This window comes from Haemorhous mexicanus, chromosome 21 (genome assembly GCF_027477595.1).
Source record: "Haemorhous mexicanus isolate bHaeMex1 chromosome 21, bHaeMex1.pri, whole genome shotgun sequence".
Lineage (NCBI taxonomy): Eukaryota > Metazoa > Chordata > Aves > Passeriformes > Fringillidae > Haemorhous > Haemorhous mexicanus.
In genome coordinates this window covers 4690359-4710553 of record NC_082361.1, presented here as the reverse complement: position 1 = coordinate 4710553, position 20195 = coordinate 4690359, and the positions used below count along the sequence as shown (strand labels likewise).

General features: G+C 59.0%; 1 protein-coding gene and 1 long non-coding RNA gene across 2 annotated transcripts; one reads left to right on the top strand and one right to left on the bottom strand.

Annotated features, from left to right (window-relative positions):
• Nucleotides 1–1398: 1398 nt before the first annotated feature.
• Nucleotides 1399–20169, top strand: LAMC3 (laminin subunit gamma 3). The gene is made up of 28 exons (XM_059865050.1): nt 1399–1796; nt 5505–5809; nt 6001–6131; nt 6982–7148; nt 7522–7710; nt 7863–7980; nt 8061–8159; nt 8369–8505; nt 9913–10029; nt 10339–10534; nt 10733–10845; nt 11111–11329; nt 12739–12927; nt 13010–13255; nt 13574–13727; nt 13836–13978; nt 14060–14238; nt 14327–14465; nt 14865–15070; nt 15352–15428; nt 15544–15678; nt 15947–16091; nt 16210–16368; nt 16581–16683; nt 16785–16984; nt 17110–17256; nt 17455–17554; nt 18199–20169. The coding sequence occupies exons 1-28, from the start codon at nt 1424–1426 to the stop codon at nt 18441–18443; spliced, it is 4731 nt and encodes a 1576-aa protein (XP_059721033.1). The 5' UTR covers nt 1399–1423; the 3' UTR covers nt 18444–20169.
• LOC132336989 (uncharacterized) lies at nt 6128–12739 on the bottom strand. The gene is made up of 3 exons (XR_009489044.1): nt 12332–12739; nt 11358–11491; nt 6128–6271 (listed from the first exon to the last, which is right to left on the bottom strand). It is a non-coding gene; the product is annotated as an uncharacterized LOC132336989 (long non-coding RNA).
• Nucleotides 20170–20195: the final 26 nt, after the last annotated feature.

The following is a 20195-nucleotide window of genomic DNA, read 5'->3' as shown; positions in this document are numbered from 1 at the left end:
TTTATGATTCTATCTCTTGTCCTGAGCTTACAGCCTCAGTACCATGGGAAAAGAAAAACACCTGGAAAACCTCATCTCTGCAGGATGCAAATCCCATTAAAACTGGTGCTGGAAACGCGTGGGGCAATTATTGAGCTGCAAACCCTTCTCTTTCTCCCCGGAGGTTGACAGTGGGTTTCCCACTGGCCGCCCACTCCCAGGCAGCTGCTGCACAGCTCCTGGATGCTGGGAAATTCAGCCTTCCCAGAGGAGCTGGCTCTGGCTGTCAGAGCCTGGGTCAATATATGATAATGGGGCTTTGAAACGGCGCTGCTGCGGGAGCCGCTGCCCGGGACTCTGATTCACAGCTCCCCTCTGGTGCTTTCTCCCGCAGTGTGTAGGGGAAGGAGAATAAAATAAATAAGAGTAGAAGAGAAGGGGAGGAAGGGAGCTTAAATTATATATGAGTACTAAGTTTCCAGAGCCCCTGTGGGCACCTCAGAGAAGTGGTGTGGGGGTCAGAGGCAGAGCTCCCCTGTGCATCCCACTTTTGCAGATCCAGCCCTGTGGGGTGTGGGTCAGGGTTTGCCCAGGGGCATGGCACCATGCCAGGCTGCCTCTCTCCCTGTTTGCTGTCACCCTCCTGCCCTCATGGGTCAGACCTGGAGGGTACCATGGTTCCCAGAGGGATTCCCCTGGAACAGACTATAATTAGCATTAGCTGAGAGCTGCTAATGAGGTCTGCTGATGATCTGGTTTTGCCACCCCATGGAGATGCCTCCACAGGAATGTGCCCTCACTCTGGTCCAGGAGACTGGGCTGGCCCATGGCAACAGGCAGGGATAGGACCCCCCGACTCGAGGGTGCTGGTATGGAGGAGTTGGGGTGTCACAGACCCCCAACCCAGGCAGGTTGGTGTAAGTGGGAGAGCAGACAATGCCCCCCATAAATCAGCGTGGGCAGAAGGTGCTTCATAGTGAATCTGTTTCAAAGCCTTTCCCAAATTCCCTCTTGATTTTGGGGCTGCAAGAATAGTGGTGACCCCTACCAACTGAAGGAAAAAGCCTCATGTGAGGCATGCACCACCACAAGCTCATTCCCAGGGCTGAGAAATGGAGGAGCTCAGCTACGCCCACGCAGCTGAAGACGCAAATCCCCAGTCCACAAAGCAATGGAGATGTTTTGGGGATGGAGCACTGGATGGTCCCATCCCCACGGCCTGGGCACTAGAATGTCCTGCGGGGATCCCAAACACCACAGCTCTGCTTCACACACGAATATTTTGACATTCCCAGCAGCTTCCACAAGATGGACCTCGGAGCGAGAGGAGGTGCCGGGTAGGGGGACCCGTCCCATCCCATCCCACCCCGTCCCATCCCATCCCATCCCGTCCCGCCTGCTGCCATCCAGAGGAGGCTCAGAGTCCGGCCAGGAGAGCCGCGGCATGGCACGGCCTCCGGGGCTCTGCCTGCTGGCCCTGCTGGGGCTGGGGCTGGGGGCGGGGGGCTCGTCCCCCTGCTGGGACCCTCGGGGGCAGCCCCGCCGCTGCATGCCCGTCTTCGAGAACGCCGCCTTCGGCCGGGCCGTCCGGGCCAGCAACACGTGCGGGTCGCCCCCGGAGGATTACTGCCTGCACATGGGCGCCCAGCACGCCAGCGCCCTGTGCCACCGCTGCGACGCCACCGACCCCCGGCGCCACCACAACGCCTCCCTCCTCACCGACTTCCACAGCCAGGAGGAGAGCACCTGGTGGCAGAGCCAGTCCATGGCCTTTGGCATCCAGCACCCCAACTCCGTCAACATCACCCTGCACCTGGGTAAGTGCCAGCGGGAGCCCTGGCGGGGTCGGTGGAGGGCAGCGGCTGCGGGTGCAGGGAGATCAGGGTGCAGGGATGGGGCTGGATGCTCCTGCACCCTGCAGCTCTTGCTGCCAGTGCTTGGTTAAGGACAGGACCCTCCCCAGCGCTTTTTAGGGGGTGTATGGAGCAGCTGCACTCTGCAAAGCACTGAAAGGACTCGGGGAGGGTCTGCCCTGCCCATCAGCCGAGCCCCGGGATGCCCGGAGCTGTGCCTGACTGTGCTGCTTCCCAGCCAGCCATGCCCGGAGTGCCTACTCCCCCCTCCACCCCAGGCTGCTTTTTCCCCCTGATTTGGAAGCCTGAGGAGCAGGAGGCAGATGGTTCCTACCCTGGGAGAGCCTTGCCCGGGGAGGGTGACTACCATGGGTGCCAAGCCCCTCCTGTTTCACCCCCGTGCGTTGCTCAGGGTGCCTGGTATGTCTCAGGGTGCCGAGCTCCAGACACACCGTGCAATCCCAGTAGGTTTCCCCAGCTGGCATCCGACCCTCTGTGTTTTAAATACCGTGCAAGCCGCCCACCTGGAGGGTACTTAAACCCGAGGGGCATGCCTGGCATTTTAAAAAGGTTTTATAACATTTTCCTGCCATCTAAACTCTCCTGGCTGTTGGCCAGCGCTGTAAAATCTTCATTCTCTGCAGTCTCCTGCCATCTGCATGCCGAAGGCGGGTAGTGGAGGGGCTGCGGCTGGAGCTGGTGAGGGGACAGCTGAGTGTCGATGTGGCACTGAGCCGCGCTGCCGGGACCCAGCGCAGTCGGGGTGACGGTGGAGGGTCCGTGCCTGCCCCAGCAGTGACGGAGGAGCTGCCCGGCTGGGTGGAGGTCGCTGCTTTCCCAGCCCCCTGCGAGCGGGCGGACATCTGGTCCTGTCCCCGGGCTGGGGCCGGGCTCCCCGCCGGGCACCAGGAGCCGTGCCGGAGGAGTCTGCCATCCTCACTCCCTGCTCCTGCCAGCCCTGACAGTGGCCATTTGCCAGCCTCTTGTCCACCCAGCGCAGGCTGTCAGATTGTCCCGAATCCGTTCGTGGGTGACCCGGGGCACAGACCACACGAATGCAGCCGGTGCGGCTGAGCCTGCTGCCGCCGCTGGGCGACTTTGTGGCCACCAGTCCCAGCTCGGCACAGCGACATGTGGGGGCTCTGCAAGCCCCGGGGCTTCTTTCCTATTCTCTGTCCCTCTTCCAGCTCTTCCCTCGCTCCTCTGTGGTCTGTCTTGGACCCCACACTTGGGTTTCCAGTGGAGTCCAGTCTCTGTGACTGCCCTGCTGTGTCTGTCTCTGTTAACACAGCCAAGGCCCAAGCATTGCACCGAGCTCATCTTCCAGCCTGTCCCTGTAGCCCTTTGTGAGCTGAGGCATCCTCTGCCATTGTACCCTTCTTCCTACGTGGCTCCTATATCTTGCCATGCTAAAAAATACCATCTTGGTGCTTGGCACATCATTGTCTGACCTTTCCCACAGTTGTCAGGCCCTATTCTTGTCCCAGTCACAGATGTTTTTATTGTTGCCTCAATGCTTTCACTTGGGTTAAGCAGGAAAAGCCCAACTGCAGTCCCCTGGAATGCAGCCTGGGCTGAGTCCTTGCTTCTGAGCTCCACCAAGTAATTGGGTGTTTCATCCCATGCAATGTGTCCCCTCAGCCTGCCTGTCTTGCTCAGTCACACCACTTGTAAGTTCTCCAGCGTGGTTGCCTGGGGAGCTTATTAAATAAGACATGGGATGACTTGGACAAGACCTGTGTTTACCTGCATGTTGTTGATTGGCGTTAATTAGATTATGCTCCTTTAAATCTCCTCTCTCTGTGGGGTCCCAGCCATGCTGTTATGGTGCAGTGGGCTTGCAGCTGGTCGATCATCCCAAGTGTCCACAGCTCTTGTATTTGCCCTGTCAGATGTCAGGAAGGAACTCAAAATATCCGAGGCTTGCAAAGGCAACAGACACCAGGGCTCCTCAGGAAACAATCTGAATGCCAATGGCTCGCTTTGGAGTGTCTAGATCAGGCACTATCTGTGTCTGTGACTCTGATTTTCCTGTAGGACTAGAGATTACAGGACATGTAGGTGACATGACTGTCCCACATGCTCCTTTACTCCTCTCTAGAATTCTCTTCTTGGAGCCCCAGAGCAGTACAAGCTGCAGTTTGGGCTCGGGGGAAGGCAGGTGCACACTTTGTTCAGGTGACAGCACAGCTGAGAGAGCACCCAGGGGTCCTGGTGCTGCCTGTGCACCCTTCCCAGTATCACTGTCCAGCAGCACATCTGGCTTTGGAACATGTCACACCTAAGCAGCAAAGAGGAGATAACCAGCGTGGTTTATTTTCTGGATCTTCTTTTTTTTTTTTTTTCCTCCTTAGGAGAAATTGGCTGATTAAAAAGCCTGTCTGGGAAAAGCACATGAAAATTCTCAGACAGGCATTTTAATCAGCCAAATTTCTCCTCTCACGAAAATTCCTCATAAAAGTGAATCTGCCCCAGCCCAGCTGGAGGCACCAAAATGGGGCTCCCCAGCGTGGCCATCCCCTCCCCTCTCACGGGGCCACTTGGGGCAGGGGTGGTTTATTGACACAGCCCTGCCTTCCCTTCCTCTCCCAGAGGAAACTGCTCCGGGAGGTGACGGCCCCGACCTCGCTGTTTTGGTAGACGCCCCCCTCGGGACCGCGCTGTCTGGGAACCGGCGCCTGCCAGGCGTCCCCTCTGCTCGGGGTGCAGGACAGAGCCACCCCCGCTGTCACCAGCGCGGAGCGGTCCCAGAGGGAGGGGAGAGGCACAAGGCAAGGGTGGGACGGCCCCGCTGCAGCCCCTTCTTGGCTCTCGTCACCTCCGGGTGGGCTGGGAGTGGGTCTGTCCCCCTCTCGAGCACTGGCGGCGGCTTCCTGCATCCCTGATGGGATGCAGCTGCTTTTCCCAGCGCTGGTAGCCGGCTGCCTGGGCTCCCCCGCAGCAAAGTCGCAGCACATACGCGACAGTATTCATATGGGCCCAATTAAAGGCTTGTTTTCCTAGTCCCGGAATAACCCCTCTAACATTCCCAACTCATTATCTTTTCAAATAAAGCCAAAACCTTGCAGCTAATTGTTTTGTGCTGTCAGGAGTGGTGCTGTTATGGAGCAATTCGGGCTTTGAGCTGGTCCTTCATCTCTGGCAATTAAGTGGGTCTGATGTTCACTTTGGTGTTTTCTCTTTTCCTTTCTGCTAATCCTTTCAAGCTCTTTCAGAGCTCTCCGACGCCCCAAGGATTGGTGGCCTCTCTTTGTCTTCATCCCAGCAAAGATGGAAACGATGCCAGGTCCTGGCATGCAGCTCCCTGGGAAGGGATTGGCCTTGACCCTTTCCAACTCTCCATCCCTAAAGCACCACTGCCCTGGGGATGCTTTCAGTGCTGTAGGCCTAACTCTCCCCCACAGCTGCTGGGTAGAGCCTGGATTTGGAGCTGCTCTTTGCCCATGCAACCCACCCAGTGCACCACACAAGGGGTGGGCCCGGCACTGGGGCAAGAGTCGGCTTGGGTCTAGACAGGGTTTGGGTCGCACCAAGGAGGAGCAGCTGGGTGGGGGTGGTGATTTGTCCATTTTTAGCTGTGGTGGGTGCTGCAGGGTGCTGTTGGGCTAACCCAGGCTGTGGTGCCCATCGGATGGCCGGCAGAGGGTCACTGCGTGGTGGCTCTGTCCCCAGGCAAAGCCTACGAGATCACCTATGTGCGGCTGAAGTTCCACACCAGCCGCCCCGAGAGCTTTGCCATCTACAAGCGCAGCCGTGCCGAGGGGCCCTGGGTGCCCTTCCAGTTCTACAGCGCCTCCTGCCAGAAAACCTACGGGAAGCAGCCACGGCAGTACCTGCGGCCAGGCGAGGACGAGCAGGTGGCCTTCTGCAGCGACGAGTTCAGCGACATCTCCCCGCTGAGCGGGGGCAACGTGGCCTTCTCCACCCTGGAGGGACGGCCCAGCGCCTACAATTTTGATGGAAGCCCCGCGCTGCAGGTGCTACCGGGGTGGGAGGGGGCGTGGTGCATGGAGCCTTGGGATCGAGGGCATTATTGCACCCAGCTGGGGTAAAAGTGCTGGTGATGCGCTGCAGCCCGGCTTGAAAAGCTGCAGGATGTGGCCTGGTTGGGGTGGGAGCTGGTGGTGCAGACCTCTCCACCAAGGTGGCTTCCCCATGTCCCCTGCAGGAGTGGGTGACAGTCACTGACCTGCTCATCTCCTTGAACCGGCTCAACACATTTGGGGATGACATCTTCAAGGACCCCAAGGTGTTGCAGTCATACTACTATGCCATATCTGACTTCTCCGTTGGTGGCAGGTGAGGAGCAGCCAGGCAGAAGTACGGGGACTTTCTTGGGGCTGTGGGACTGTGGCAGCTGCTCTCCACCTCAGTCTTGTCTGAATTGTGATTTTGGGGCAAACTGTTCAGATGTGGCTTCCTCCATGTGTAAACTGGAGCTGGAAGTACAGAGATGGGTGATTAAACCTGGAGACCTCCCAGCTGTGTAGAAAGATTGTCTTTTCCCCACTAGCCCACTCCATGTGCCACCAGCTGTATTTGCTTTGTTCCCTCCCAGCCCAATGGTTTTTAATGATGCTGGTGCTCACGTTGCTCCTCCTGTGACCCTGCTGATTCCTGGGCACTGCAAAAGGGGAGCCATGGGGTTCTAGTGGAAAGATGACCTGAAGCTGCAGAGGTCACTGGAGGAGCTTGGAGTCAGCATGATCACAGGCAGAGAAGGTGGAACAGCTGCCAGCAGGAAAGGGCAGCAAATGTGGGATAGAGATGGAGGTGGCACCCACTTGGTGCTGCCCATGGGCTGTGCTGCACATGCCCTTCCCCAGCTGGGAGAAGTGGAAAATTTTCCCATCCCTGAGAGCTCTGCGGGGCTGGGACAGCTCCCAGCCAGCCGGCAGACCTGGAGCTGTTGTCCCACCTCTGGGACAGCAGCTGGAGCTGGTTAGCACGGGCCACCCTTGGCGTGTGACCTCCCAACTGGCCAGGCTGGGAGAGCCTTGGGGACATGACAGATGGCCTCAAGGCCAGCACAGCCTGAGCTGCTCTCACTCCACAGCCATCCCAGTAGCAGGGTCACACACTGCACAGCCTGGGCACTGTCCCACTGCTGCTGCTCACACCACTGCCCTGTGCCGGGGTCTCACCACAGGTGCAAATGCAATGGCCACGCCAGCGAGTGCTTGCCGGACGAGGCCGGGCAGCTGGTCTGTGTGTGCCAGCACCACACGGCTGGCACCGACTGCCAGCGCTGCCAGCCCTTCTACCAGGACCGGCCCTGGGCACGCGGCACAGCTGAGGCTGCAAACGAGTGCCTCCGTGAGTATCACCGGGTGGCTCCATGGCCACAGCTGTGGCCCGCCCTGAGGGCTGCACTGGTGCTTCATCAGCTCATCTGGCACCTCCTGCCCTTCCTGCACAAGCTCCATTTTGAGAGGGAAGGAGGGAGGATTTGTACCCCAGGCTCCCCTTCACTGCAGCACCCCGAGGATTTCCATTCCCTTTACCCGCCGAGTGCAGCCGTCTGCTCCGTGCATTGTACTGCACCCACCTCTTCTTCCAAGGCAGAGGCACCACCGAAAGCTCTCGCTGCTGAGCCAAGGGGTCCCATCTGGCCCATCCCACCCACAGGAGGTTGCCGTAACCTCCAGTGCACGCCAGGTGCCCACCTGTCCTCCCGCCTCTCCCCCAGCTTGCAACTGCAGCGGCCGCTCCGAGGAGTGTTTCTACGACCGGGAGCTGTTCCGGCGCAGCGGGCACGGGGGACACTGCCGCAACTGCCGCGACAACACAGCCGGGCCCCACTGCGAGAGCTGCAGGCAGAACTACTACCGCTGGGAGCCGCAGGGAGCCTGCCAGCCCTGCCACTGCCACCCCGCAGGTGCGTGCGGCTGTGCCCAGCCGGGCTCCGGCTGCAAAACTACTGATACCCCAGGCAGAGTTTGCTGGGAGGGATGGTTTTGGTGGATTCTTTCTTGCTCGGGGTTTCCCCATCTTCCCGGTCCTGTGTCTCTCCCCGGCTGGTCCCCACAGGTTCCCTGCAGCCCCAGTGTGACAGCTCGGGGACCTGCATCTGCAAAGCCAACGTGACGGGCTGGAAGTGTGAGCGCTGCAAGGACGGCTACCACAGCCTCAGCGAAGGTGGCTGCAGGTGAGGAGGAACCCGGCCCTGGGCAGGGGCAGTGGGATGGGACCGGGGCTCACCTCCTGCCTTTATCTCACCCCATCCAGACCCTGCACCTGTGACCCTGCGGGCAGCATGGGCACCTGCGACCCCAACACGGGACACTGCACCTGCAAGGAGAGGGTGGAGGGGCACTTGTGCAACAGGTGAGCAGCGTGGCCCTGGCATGGGGACAGGAACACTGTCCCTTTCCAGTCTTGAAATTGGTAGCAGCGCTGTGGGGCTGCATTCCTCTGGACCGCTGGGATTGGGCTCACAGGAGTTGTCACCAGTGTCCTACACGGAGACACTGCAGTGGCTCCCTGCAGCTCTGCCTACCCTGTGCCACATACTCCTGTTTCCTCCCCGTGTCCAGGTGCCAGCCGGGCTGGTTTAACCTGCAGCCCCACAACCCCATTGGCTGCACCAGCTGCTTCTGTTACGGCCACTCCAGCGCCTGCAGGGCGGCAGATGGCTACGAGGAGACCCACATCCGCTCCGACTTCAGCCAAGGTAACGATCCCCCTCAGCCCCAGGTAAAACAGACGGCACTGCTCTGCCAATTTCAGCCAAAAATGTTCGGGAAGGATGTGGCTGAATGTCCCTCTGTGGGGCTGAGCATCTCCCTTTGGAGCTAACTGGTGGTGATGGGTGGAGAGGGTTTTCTCTGGCTTGCCCCTGTTTTACTGTTAAAGCTCTGCTTCTGCCCCCAGCTCCACGGGGACAGGGTGTCCGTGACTCCCTGTGGCACCCCTCCATGCCAGCCTCTCCTGGGGCTGTGCATGGCTCAGGGAGGGCTGTGGGGCCAGGCATGGACATTGCACCACACCAGGGACTGCAGGAGCACTGAAGATCAGCTCAGAAAGATAAAAAAAAAAAAAATAATAGGATGGAGCCTGCTGTGAACTTTCCCAATTATTCCCTTCTCTCTCCATGCTCGGCTGGGATGTGACAGCGCGGTTGGACGGGCGGGAGGTGGTGCTTTTGCCTGGCTGCTGGCAGGGCTGGATGCGTGCGGGATGCTGGGGAAACCCTGCCATCTGCCGCGCATGCCGGCGTGTGCAGCCCCGCTGCGGGGACACCGCGGGGACGGGCACCCACGGCAGGCACCCCGCTCTGCCGCGCCTGTTCCCAGATGGATGCGAATGCGCCAGGCACGGGTGGTTCTTAATTGCCTTTAAACCGTGCTGCCAATTGCTGTGCTGCTGGAATGTCTTCCATGGCCTTGAAACTGAGCCAGGCTTTAAACCGAATCTTTTTTTTCCACCCTTCACGCAGCCAGTTTGGGGCTGCTCCTTTGGGGACTGGTTTGGCAGTTTCCGAGCTGAGATGCAGCACAGCACCCTCCTAAATCCCCACTCCCCAAAACATTCCCCAGTCCACAGTGGAGGGGGATCAGATGGAATTTTCTTACACTGAGTGAAAGTATAAATTAGGGATGATTTGATAACAGAGCACAGCCCACTTGAGAGATTTCCAAGTGTTTGTCCTGCAGGGCTGGAAGAAATAACTAATCCTGCGGAGTGGGGGGGAGTTTAGCTGGTTTCTTAAGGAAACCAACTTAATGCAACTATGCCCCATCTCTTCTGAGTTCTCCAACATTTCTCCTCAGGCTTCCTGTGCTCACCAGCCCACAGTAATGTAAGAATGACAGCACAGGCAGGGGGTCAAAAGTTTAAAGATAATAATTTCCTCCAAATCTAAGAAAATAAATAGATGAGGGGTGGTTAAGGCCACCCTCCAGTTGAGAGCACAGAGACCAAGTGGAGCAGAGTGTTACAAAGTGCTGACCCCTTCCAAGACTCGAGAGAGTGTTGGGAGGACGGACAGAGCCCCTGAAAGCAGCACCTTGCTGGTGCTGTGCTGGCAGGGACTCACTGCTCCCTTAGCTGTGCCCTGCCACTGTATCCTGTCACACAGGGCTGGAGGGCTGGGCTGCCACAGCTCCAGGCACCACAGAGCTGCCTCTGCGCTGGGCTGGCCGGGAGATCATCACCGAGTGGGATGGAGAGGAGCCAGTGGATTTTCTTGCACCAGGTATTGTGTGTGCTGTGTCCCTGGGGGCTGCTCTGCCATGAGGACTCCCTGGTACTCTCATCCCACTGCTATAGTGGTGCAGGAGGCACTGGGCTCCACTCCAGAGCTGAGCATGTTTCTGGAGCAGAAGACAGTGGGGGGTATTGGAACAGTGGACCAGGACCCCAGGAGGGCAGGTTGGAGCTGGCACCATTCTAGGAGGATGGCTGTGGCTCCTGATGGTGGTGGTGGGAATAGGACTGCGCTGGCAGCCCTGGCAGAGCTGATGCCTCCACGTCCCACAGACTTTGCTCCTCTCTCCCCTCACAGAGAAGTTTCTGCAGAACCAGCACCTCAGTTATGGGCAGCTCCTGTCCCTGCTGCTGGGAGTGGAGAATGGGACAAGAACAGAAACTGGCATGCCCCTGCTCCAGGTCCAGCTGCTGCTGGAGGGTGAGGGGATGAAGATCACCATGTCCAGCAGCAAGAGCCAGCTCCAGTATGGAAAGCAAGCTGTCACCTTCAGGTATCCATCACAGAGTTTTGGGGAGCCTCACTGGGGTTTAGGGCTCAGTGCCTGATTTGTCTGGGCTCCCTTTACTGCTCTGTGCCTTGCTTGGGGATTTAACTGTGCTGTGCCCGGGTCCCGGCCAGGAGCTGAGCTGTCCTGCAGCACCCAGCTCATGCTGGCCCCATCCTGCCTCCCTCACACCCTCTCCAACAGGCTGCACGAGGCAGAGGAGGGTGTGGAGCCTTTGCTGTCGGCCTTCAGCTTCCAGCGCCTGCTCTCCAACCTGAGCTCCCTTCGCCTCCGCGTGAGCCACGGCCCCGGGAGAGGTGGGTGGCTTCAGAGAACATCCCAGTGGGGACCAGGCTGGGGTGGGACTGGAGACACTGAAGCAGCATCAGGCTCTCGAGGATGAGAGGGATTGTAGGGGGTGTTTTGGGGCAGGGGCTGTCTCCTCATTGTGAACACCCTGGGTGTTCAAGGAGGTATGGCTCTCAAGGAGGTATTTTGGGGTCTCCTGTGCCTGTCTGGAGCATTTCAGAGCAGACCAGCGGGTGCAGCATCCCATTCCCACACTGCTCTCCCCTCTCACAGGCAGGCTGTCCCTGAGCGAGGTCCAGCTCACATCTGCTCGCCCGGGGCCGGGCCCACGGGCGGGCTGGGTGGAGGAGTGCACGTGTCCCATGGGATACACCGGGCAGTTCTGCCAGTCCTGCGCACCTGGATTCAGGAGGGAGATCCCATTTGGCAGCCCCTTCATCAGCTGCGTGCCCTGCACCTGCAACCAGCACGGGGACTGCCACCCCCTCACAGGTGTGCACCCCCCGGGCCCAACACTCACCTGCTGCTCCGTGCGTGGGTGACAAATCCGTGCCTTTGCTTGTTCTGAGGGAAGCTGGGAACCACTGATGAGGTTGTGGTTCCCAAAATTTGCAAGTTGAATTGCTTGGGTTGTTCTAGGGACAGGGTTCATAACTGCAAAGATAGAGATTATTAATGAAGTGCAATAATGGTGGTAATTTATAATTAGAGGAGCATTTTTTCATGATACTTTATGACCTCTAAGGAGGAGAAGGGAAAGGTGCTGGTGCTCAGAGGAGAAGGGGAGCAGGGGCCAGGGCAGCAGAGAGGGTTTAGCTAGGCTGGGTCTCACAGGCAGCTTCACTGCCTGATGAGAGGAGCAGGACTGGGGGCAGCTCTGGAATCTGCAAACTGAGGGTTAACCTGAACAGAGAAACAAGGAAAAAAGCAGGAAAACACAGAGGGAAGACCCCAGAGGAGCCAGACCTTGTGCTGCCAGCCCAACCCCTCGGTGGCTGGTTCTCCTCAGTGGGGAGTAATAATGATGTACAGCAGGGATGGAGAGGGCTGGAGGAGGCAGAGTGCTCGGCAAATGCCCCTGCCCACAAAACCACGGCGGCAGCTCTGCAAACCCGCCCTCATCCCGCAGAGTGGGGCTGGCGCTGCCGACTGCACAATCCCCAGGGATGGGGCCAGACTTTTGATGTTCCGGCCTGGGCGCTGCCAGCCTGCTCACTTCCTTTAGTTTATTTTTCCACTTCTTCCTGCCACCCGCTTTTTCTTTATTTTCCATCGTCTGACTCTGCCTGGATGTGGGAAAAATGGAATAACATCCCCTCCTGCGCAGTCTTCCTGGTATGACCCGACCCCACAAAACACGGGGGAAAATCCTCCCTCTGACTCCTCTCTCTCCAGTGAAGCAGAGCATCTGCCTGGAGGTGTGGGGTTCCTTGGGCACTCTTCCTCCTCTTCCTCCCTCTCCTCCTCACAGCCGATTTCGGAAGGCTGACTCACCGGCTCGGCTCGCTCGGGAGGAGATGCTCTCCGGTGGGAGCCTGGCCGGCTGCTTGTGTTTTCCAAGCCGGGCTGGAAAGGACGCGCCTCGACACTCAGAAATGTGTTGTGGATTACGGCGGGCGCCGGCAGCCTCCGCACACATTGATGGTGCTGTCTGTGCCAGCGCTGCCTCGTCCCTGCATCGCTGTGGCCTCCGTGTCCTCTCCAAAACCTTCTCCCTCGACCAGAGACAGGGAAAGAAGGGAAAATATCCCGACTACTGGCTGGAGATGAGCAACCCCTCGCTTGGAGCTGCACGTCCCTCTTTCCGCTCTCAGCGCTGGGCTCTCTATCCCTCCCACAATCCCTGCTGTTATTCGGGGTTGGGTTTTCGAGGACCCTCAGCTCCGTTTTCCTCCCCGCAGGGCACTGCCAGTGCTCCCACAATACAGAGGGTCCCTCCTGCGAGCGCTGCAGCCCCGGCTTTTACGGCAACCCCTTCGCAGGGCGCTCTGATGACTGCAAGCCCTGCCCCTGCCCCGGCCGCTCGCCCTGCACCGAGGTGCCCAGCAGTGGGGAGGTGGTCTGCACCCACTGCCCCCCGGGGCAGAGAGGTGAGGCTGGTGCTGGGTGGGCACAGAGGTTGTGGGCAGCGTGGGCACGGCGGGATCCTCCCCACCTTTCTACCTTCCCCAGGAAAACGCTGTGAGCTCTGTGATGACGGGTTTTTCGGGGACCCCCTGGGGCAGAGAGGTCCCGTGCATCCCTGTGAGCCCTGCCAGTGCCACGGGAACGTGGATCTCAATGCCGTGGGGAACTGCGACCCCGTGTCCGGCCGATGCCTGCGCTGCCTCTACAACACAATGGGCGACCACTGCGAGAGGTGCCGGCCGGGCTTCTACGGGGATGCGCTGGCTCCCAGCCCTGCTGGGAAGTGTGCACGTAGGTACAGCCCCCGGGCACAGCTCGCTTGCAGCCAAAATCCTCCCAGCAGTGAAGGCAGAGGGTGGAAGGGGATGCCCAGCAGGTTTAGGGGCTGATGGATGGTCCAGGTTACCCCCACGTGTTCCCCTTGGCCCTCTTGCTCTGCTGCCATCCTTCCTCAGAGATACTCTGGCTTGCAGGGGCTCTTTGGAGCCCTGGCTGATGGGGGAACGTGGCTCTCCACATTGTCAGGAGCTCAGCTCCAGTGCACACCATTCCTGCAGTCCTATCCACCAGCCCCGTGCTGGGATTTAAGGGTTATTTTGTCTCCCATAGCTTGTGATTGCAACCCCAGTGGTTCAGACCCGAGGCTGGAGGGCTGTGATCCGGGCACAGGCCAGTGTCACTGCCTCCCACACGTGACAGGCAGAGCCTGTGGGCAGTGCCAGCCTGGCTACTATGGCCTGGAGCCCACCGTGGGGTGCAAGAGGTATGTGGAGCATGTCATGGGGCTGCCAGGGGACAGCAGTGGCTCCATGTTCCCAGCTCTGCTCTCTGCATTCATTGCCTGCTCATGACCCTCCACTTCTCATGCCAGCTGTGAGTGCCACCCAACAGGGTCACAGGAGAGCGGGTGCCACGTGCTGACGGGGCAGTGCTCCTGCCAACCTGGTGTCACAGGGAAGAAATGTGATCGATGCCAGCACGGCTTCTTCGGCTTCTCTGCCAGGGGCTGCCGAGGTAATGGGAATGGGCACTGCATCTTTGTCCCTAAAGCAGGGCTGGCAGCCACAGTGTGATGCCTTTCTGCCACCACTACAGCCTGCAACTGCTCCCCACTGGGCTCCATCACCCCACAGTGCCACGAGAACAGCACCTGCCTGTGCCACCCTGGCTTCGTGGGCTACAAGTGTGACCGCTGCCAGGCCAACTTCTTCCTTGAGCCGCTGAGCTCCCGCTGCCAGCAGTGTCCTGCCTGCTACGGGCTGGTGAAGGACGAGGTACAGCCTGTGCACTGCTGAGGCAGGCACAGCACCCCAGCCCTGCAGTGCCTCACTGTCCCCCTGTGTCCCCCTGTCCTGCCCGCAGGCTGACCGCCTGAAGGCCAGGCTGCAGGAGATGGAGGAGTGGCTGCAGAAGCCAGGCTGTGACACCCACCCGGGCCAGTCTGCCATGCTGGGAGATGCACCCCGTGGAGATGGGCTGCCCAGCCCACACCTCCTGAGAGGTACAGGGGACTCTCCTTCCTCCCACCCATTTCACCCTCTGCTCCCTCAGGGTGCTGTGACATGCTGGGGGGGTGCAAGGAGGTCCCAGGTGGGTGCTGGCCTCGGTGTGGTGTGACCTGGGGAGAGAGCAGTGGAGGGAACATGCCTTTTTGGGAGGACAGAGCACTGCAGGGATGCTGACACTACTGGAGCAGGCAGTGATGGGCGTTATTGGGGACTGAGCACCAACACTTGGGTACCCTTTGGGTGCTGAATTCCTGGGTCCTTCCTCTGCACTCAGAGGGACAGGGTCCCTTTCAGCAGTAGGTGTTAGAGGCTGGGGCATGGGGCAGTTCCACAGGGAAGCAGGGAGCCCTGAGCAACCCCAAAGGCCAACGAGATGCTTGTGCTGCCCACAGGTGCCTGGGCCACCCTCTTGGTACAGGTGGGGCAGCTGGCAGGGGCACTGAACACTGCACAAGGCCGTCTCACCAACGCCAGCCAGGCCACCAGATGCTCCCATCACGGACCCCCCAAGACCTGCACCCTGCTCTCAGAGATTGGGGCCGTGCTGCAGTCGGCTCAGCAGGAGATCCTGCACACTGCAGACACCCTGGCTACCATGGTGGGGGCTCTCAGTGGCCCTGGGCTCCTGAGGGGGGTGGTGACAATCCTGGGGGCCACTGGGATGTGCCTCCCAGGACTATTGGGGTGGGATGTGACCAGCAGAGTGGGTGAGTGGGAAAGCATGTGGTCTAGGTGGGTATAGCCCTCCTTGCAGCTGAGTCAAGAGGAGATATTTTCCTTGCTCTAGCCCTTTGGGAGGTTCTTGGTGGTGCTGGGCTGGCAGGGTGCAGGGGTGCCTGCTCCCTGCCAGGGTCTCAGTGCTGCTGTTTGCATTCCAAGGAAATCCCCCAGGAAATCCCACAGCAGCCCACAAACTGGAGCCACTGGGCCCTGGAGGCTCAGGCTCTGTCCAAGAGGTAAGATTTGAACAGGCAGAGGAATCTGTCAGCCCAGCTGGGGGTGAAGGGGGCCCATTCCCTTGCCAGGAGGCCAATCCTGATTCCCTCTGTCTGGCTGTCCTTGTCCCTGCAGCCACAAGGACTCCATGGCACAGGTGGAGGCCATGGTCAGGAGAGCACTGCGTGCCTCCAATGCCAGCTCGGAGATCCTGCAGAACCTGCTGGAGAGGAACACCACACAGGATGTGCAGCACGAGCTGGAGGCTGGGTGAGGGGCTGGCAGGGCACCAGAGCCCCTTTCCTCTGGCCAGGTCCCTGTTACAGGGCTCAGTCACAAGGATTTGGCACCTGCTGAGCACCTTCAAACTCATTGCACCACAGCGCAGTAAAGCAGAGGGAGTGGGTGCTGTGTGGTGGGGGATTTCAGGAAAAGCTCCCAGAATTTCCTGCCACATCCATGTCCAGGGCCAAGCTGCCCTCTTCATCCTTCAAGGCACAAGAGGGCCCTGGCTGACAGCAGTGTCCTGTCCACGTAGGTATGAGGAAATCCAGCAGGCACAGGAGGAGCTGCGTGCTGGCGTGGCAGAGGTGGCAGTGGAGGCCAGGAGAGTTCTGACAGCTGTGGAACAGGCACATGCTGACCTGGCTGAGAGACTTTTGCAGGTGGCTGCTCTGGGGCAGGTGAGCAGCACCCAAGCTACAGCTCCTGCTGGCATCCTTACCCCCTGCTTTACCAGTGCTGCCTCCCGAGCTGGGAGATGATTTCATGGAGCCTTTGGCACTCCTGATCCTGCAGCAGGTGCTGCCAGTGCAGGCTGGAGACCTGGCACAGGAGCTGGCAGTGCTGGAGCAGGCAGCTGCAGCCCAGGAGCCGCTGGCTCAGCAGGCTGTGGAGGCATCCCACACACTGGCAGCTGGATTGCACCTGGAGCTGCAAAGGACTCGTGGCTTCAAGCAGGTAATAGCTGCTCACAGGAATGGGGAGCTCCATCCCTGCTGCTCCAGCAACTGGAGGGAGCCTGCAGCCAGGGAGCCGGGAGAGGATGTTTAGGGAGACATCTTCCCTTGGGCTCCCAGATGTCCCTAGGAGCTTGCCTGCCAAACAGGAGCAGGCTGAATCCCACATTTCCCAGCTGCCCAGCCTCATTCCTCCTCTCTTCTCCTCTCCAGCTGCAGGACCAGGCTGGCTCTGCCCATGACACGGCCACCATGGCTGTCTCCCGAGGAAAAGCTGTGCTCTCCAATGCTGAGTCCCTCCTGGCCAGCTTGGAAGGTAAAAGGCACCAGTCAGAGCATCTCCAGCCACAACCTGGCTCTCACCAGGTGACAAGGGGAGAAGTGGACAGTTTGGTGATGGCCAGGTTGCTCCCATAGGCATGAAGAAGGTGCTGGGGCATCGGAAGAGTCAGGCTGCCCTGAGGAGGAGAATGGCCACAGTGCGGGACAGAGTGGTGGTGGATGCTCAGAGGAAGATTAAACAGGCAGAGAAGACACTGGGAAACTTCCTGTCCATCTCCACCACAGCCCAGAGGACAGCAGGGGAGGCTGAGCAACTCTCTGAGGAGAGTGCCAAGGTCTGAGCTGAGGAATGGGGGTGGAGCTGCTGGGCATGGCCAGGCTGGCAGCCTGGAGAGAGCCCAGGCTCTGCAGGCAGGGCTGTGAGTCCCCAGGTGACTGTTCCCATCTCTGTCCCTTGCAGAGGGCACGGGCTGTGCTGCAGGAGAGCAAACAGACCCTCAAACACGCCAGGCAGCTCGCCATGCGTGCCAATGAGACCCGGTGGGAGCTCTCCCAGCAGGAGCACATGGCTGAGAAGCTCAGGGGAGACCTGGAGGAGGCACAGCAGGTCAGCTGGGTTCCCTTGGGCAGGTTGTGTCCTCCAGAGGATGGAAGCAGCTTTGCCCACAGCCCAGAGCATAGGGAACAACCTGGTTTGGGAGCTCCACTATAGGGACAACACCTTGGGTATGTTCCTGGGATCTCTTCTACCATCCAGCCAAGTGTCAGTGGTGCCCCTGATCTGGGTGTCTATCTCTGTTGGAAGGTGGGGTCAGAGGTGAGCAAGATGGCAAAGAGTCTCCAGGAAGCCCGGGGCTCACTCATGTCGGACATTGAGACCCTGAACAACCTGCTGAACAGCCTAGGTGAGACCTGGGGGGAAATGGGGTGCAGGTTCCAGGGAGAGGGCTGGGGTCCCTGGCTGGGGCCAGGGCTCTCCTGCTCACTGGTACTCCTGCTTGACAGCCATCCAGGCTGAGCTGGGTGCTCTTTGGCTGAGATCATCCATGGTCTCAGCAAGGCTTCTTTAAGGCTCATGTCTTGAGGAAAACCCTCATGAAGAATGAATTTGGGCTTGCTGAATGTGTGTGCTCATGTCTGCCCTGGGTACACTGATCTCCCTTGGGATCCTCAGAGGGAGCAAGGCTGGCAAAGTCCCCTTGGAACTGAGGGCTGTGCTAGACTGGGTTTGCTCCTTGTTGCTGGTTGGTCTTGCTCCAGCTCCTCCTGTTTTTATTATGTGGGTTTATTTCTGAGCATTCCAGGACTCTTACATCCAAGAAATTTTGCAAAAGGCTGGAAAGCATGACCCATTTGTAAGAATGAGAAGTGCTCAGGCCCTGCCTGGAGCCACAGTTCTGTTTGCTTGTCTGTGATCAGTGAGAAACTGCAAAGCCTCCATGCCCTGCTGCACCCACTCCCTATAGCTTGCCTGGTGCCATGGAGTACATCCAGAACATCTCTTGTCCCCCTCTCTGCTCACATTTATGTCCTTTCCCTCTTTGCCCAGGTAACCTGGGGCAGGACACGGAGGTGGACGCAGTGCTGAGTGCAGGGAGGCTGCAGCTGGAGCAGCTGTGGCTCCGTCTGGCCACACCAGGTCCCCTGGCCAGCCAGCTCAGCCAGCTGCAGCAGGAGGCAGCACGGCAGCAGGAGAAGATCCAAGCATTTGAGAGCGACTTGGCTGAGATCCGGGCTGACAAGCAGAACTTGGAGGACATTTTGCGGAGCCTCCCCGAGAGCTGCTCGAAGTGACAGGTCGCTGGCTGCTGCCACATGTCCTCTGTGCCCACCCTGCACAGGGAATGGCAGAGGGAAGGACTCTATGCATTCACCAGCACCAATCCCTCCCACTGCACTGCCCTCCGTACAGTATCACACCCCAGGTCCTTCTCCACACCCGTTCAGGCTCTGCATCTCAAGCACTCTGCAGCATGACTCCAGCCACCACCTCTGTCCTTGGGATGGGGGGACACCCACCCACCAGGGGCACTGATGTTTCTGTGCAGGATATGGAGCCATTCCAGGGTTGATCTCCCACTGCAGAGTGAACAAAGAATCCTCACAGATCTCCATCCCTCCTTTCCCATCGCAGCACGATGCACTGGGCAGGGACAGCTTACCAAGTATGCAATGTACCCAAGCTGCACTGCCTGACACTCCCTCCTGCCCCAGGAGAAGAGAGAGGCTCTCACATGTGCTGGAAGCTGGTCCTGCTCCACAGCACCCTGCAGTGTCATGTGGGCTGTGGTCACAGAGGTGCAGAAAGGAATCCTGGTGAAGCCAGGCAGAGAGCTGCTCGCCGGAGGGCACACAGCTTGCCTGCTTCCCAAGGGAAGGGAGTGCACAGCAGGGAGGGCTGAATTAATGAGCAGAAACAAAGCAAAGAAGGATCCTCACCCAGCTCCTGGAAGGCAGGTGGGACATCCTCAGCCTGCTTCAGGATGAGAGGAGCTCAGATCTTGCTGTTCCCTTGCTCCAGGGTAAGACAAGGCCACAGCCAGCTCTGCTTGGCTCACTGAATGTTACCAGGCATGGCTACCAACCAGCCAACTCGTCCCAGGGGCTGTGTGGCAGAGATGCAGTCGAGGGAGATGTCAGAGCAGCAGCACCCACAGCCCCATGAGCCCCACTGGAGAGGAGCTGGCTGATGGCAGCAGGCTGTGCAGCCAGTGTGGACTGGATGGGGAACAGCTGGACACCCGCTCCTGCCTGTGTCACTCCCACGGGGTGGCAGAGGTCAGTGGCTGTATTGCCTTTAAAGGAAAGGCATTTGTGTTCCTCTGTGCTCCTGTGTGGGCTGGGCTGCAGGACGAGCCAGGTCCTGGCTCAGCCCACCTTGTGCTAGCTCTGTTGTGACTCCAGCTAGCTGAAGTCATTCCCATGAGACCAGAAATGAGTCCCCAGGCTGGAGCTTGCTTCATTTTTTAACCGGTTTTACCTATGTTTTTTCTGCTCACAGTGCTGCAAATCAGGTTCACTAAAGTCTTGTGTAATTTATGTAAAATTGCTGCCATCGATGTTGAATTCCCCCAGCAACATCTCTGGTGGGTCCAGTGGCCTGGAAGGAACACAGGATTCTCCTACTGAGAACAAAGCCATCGCTCTTCTAATTCTGCACAAAAGCTGCCCAAGGAGTGGGGTGCCAGAGCTGCAGTGCTGTGGGGGTGTGAAGGCAGGGGCTCCCCTGCTGCTGCCCAAGGACAGCTCTGGGAAAGCAAGACCATGGAACAGTGAGAGCACAGCATGATCCGGCTTGGCCAGAGGCAGGGAGCCGTGGCCACTTACTGTCTCTCTGGAAGGACAATTATACATCTCCAGTGAACACACAAATTTGCTGCTCTTACAGAAATGTCAAGCCTCTGCTGTGCGCCTGCTGCTGAAGATGTGGTTCACGCTGCCTCCTCCTCTCCCTGGAACTCTGTTTTTAGCTGGAGCCACCTGCCTAGAGCTGTATCCATTAAAAATTCCTAATATAACATACAGCTGTCCATCCAGGGTGTGTAG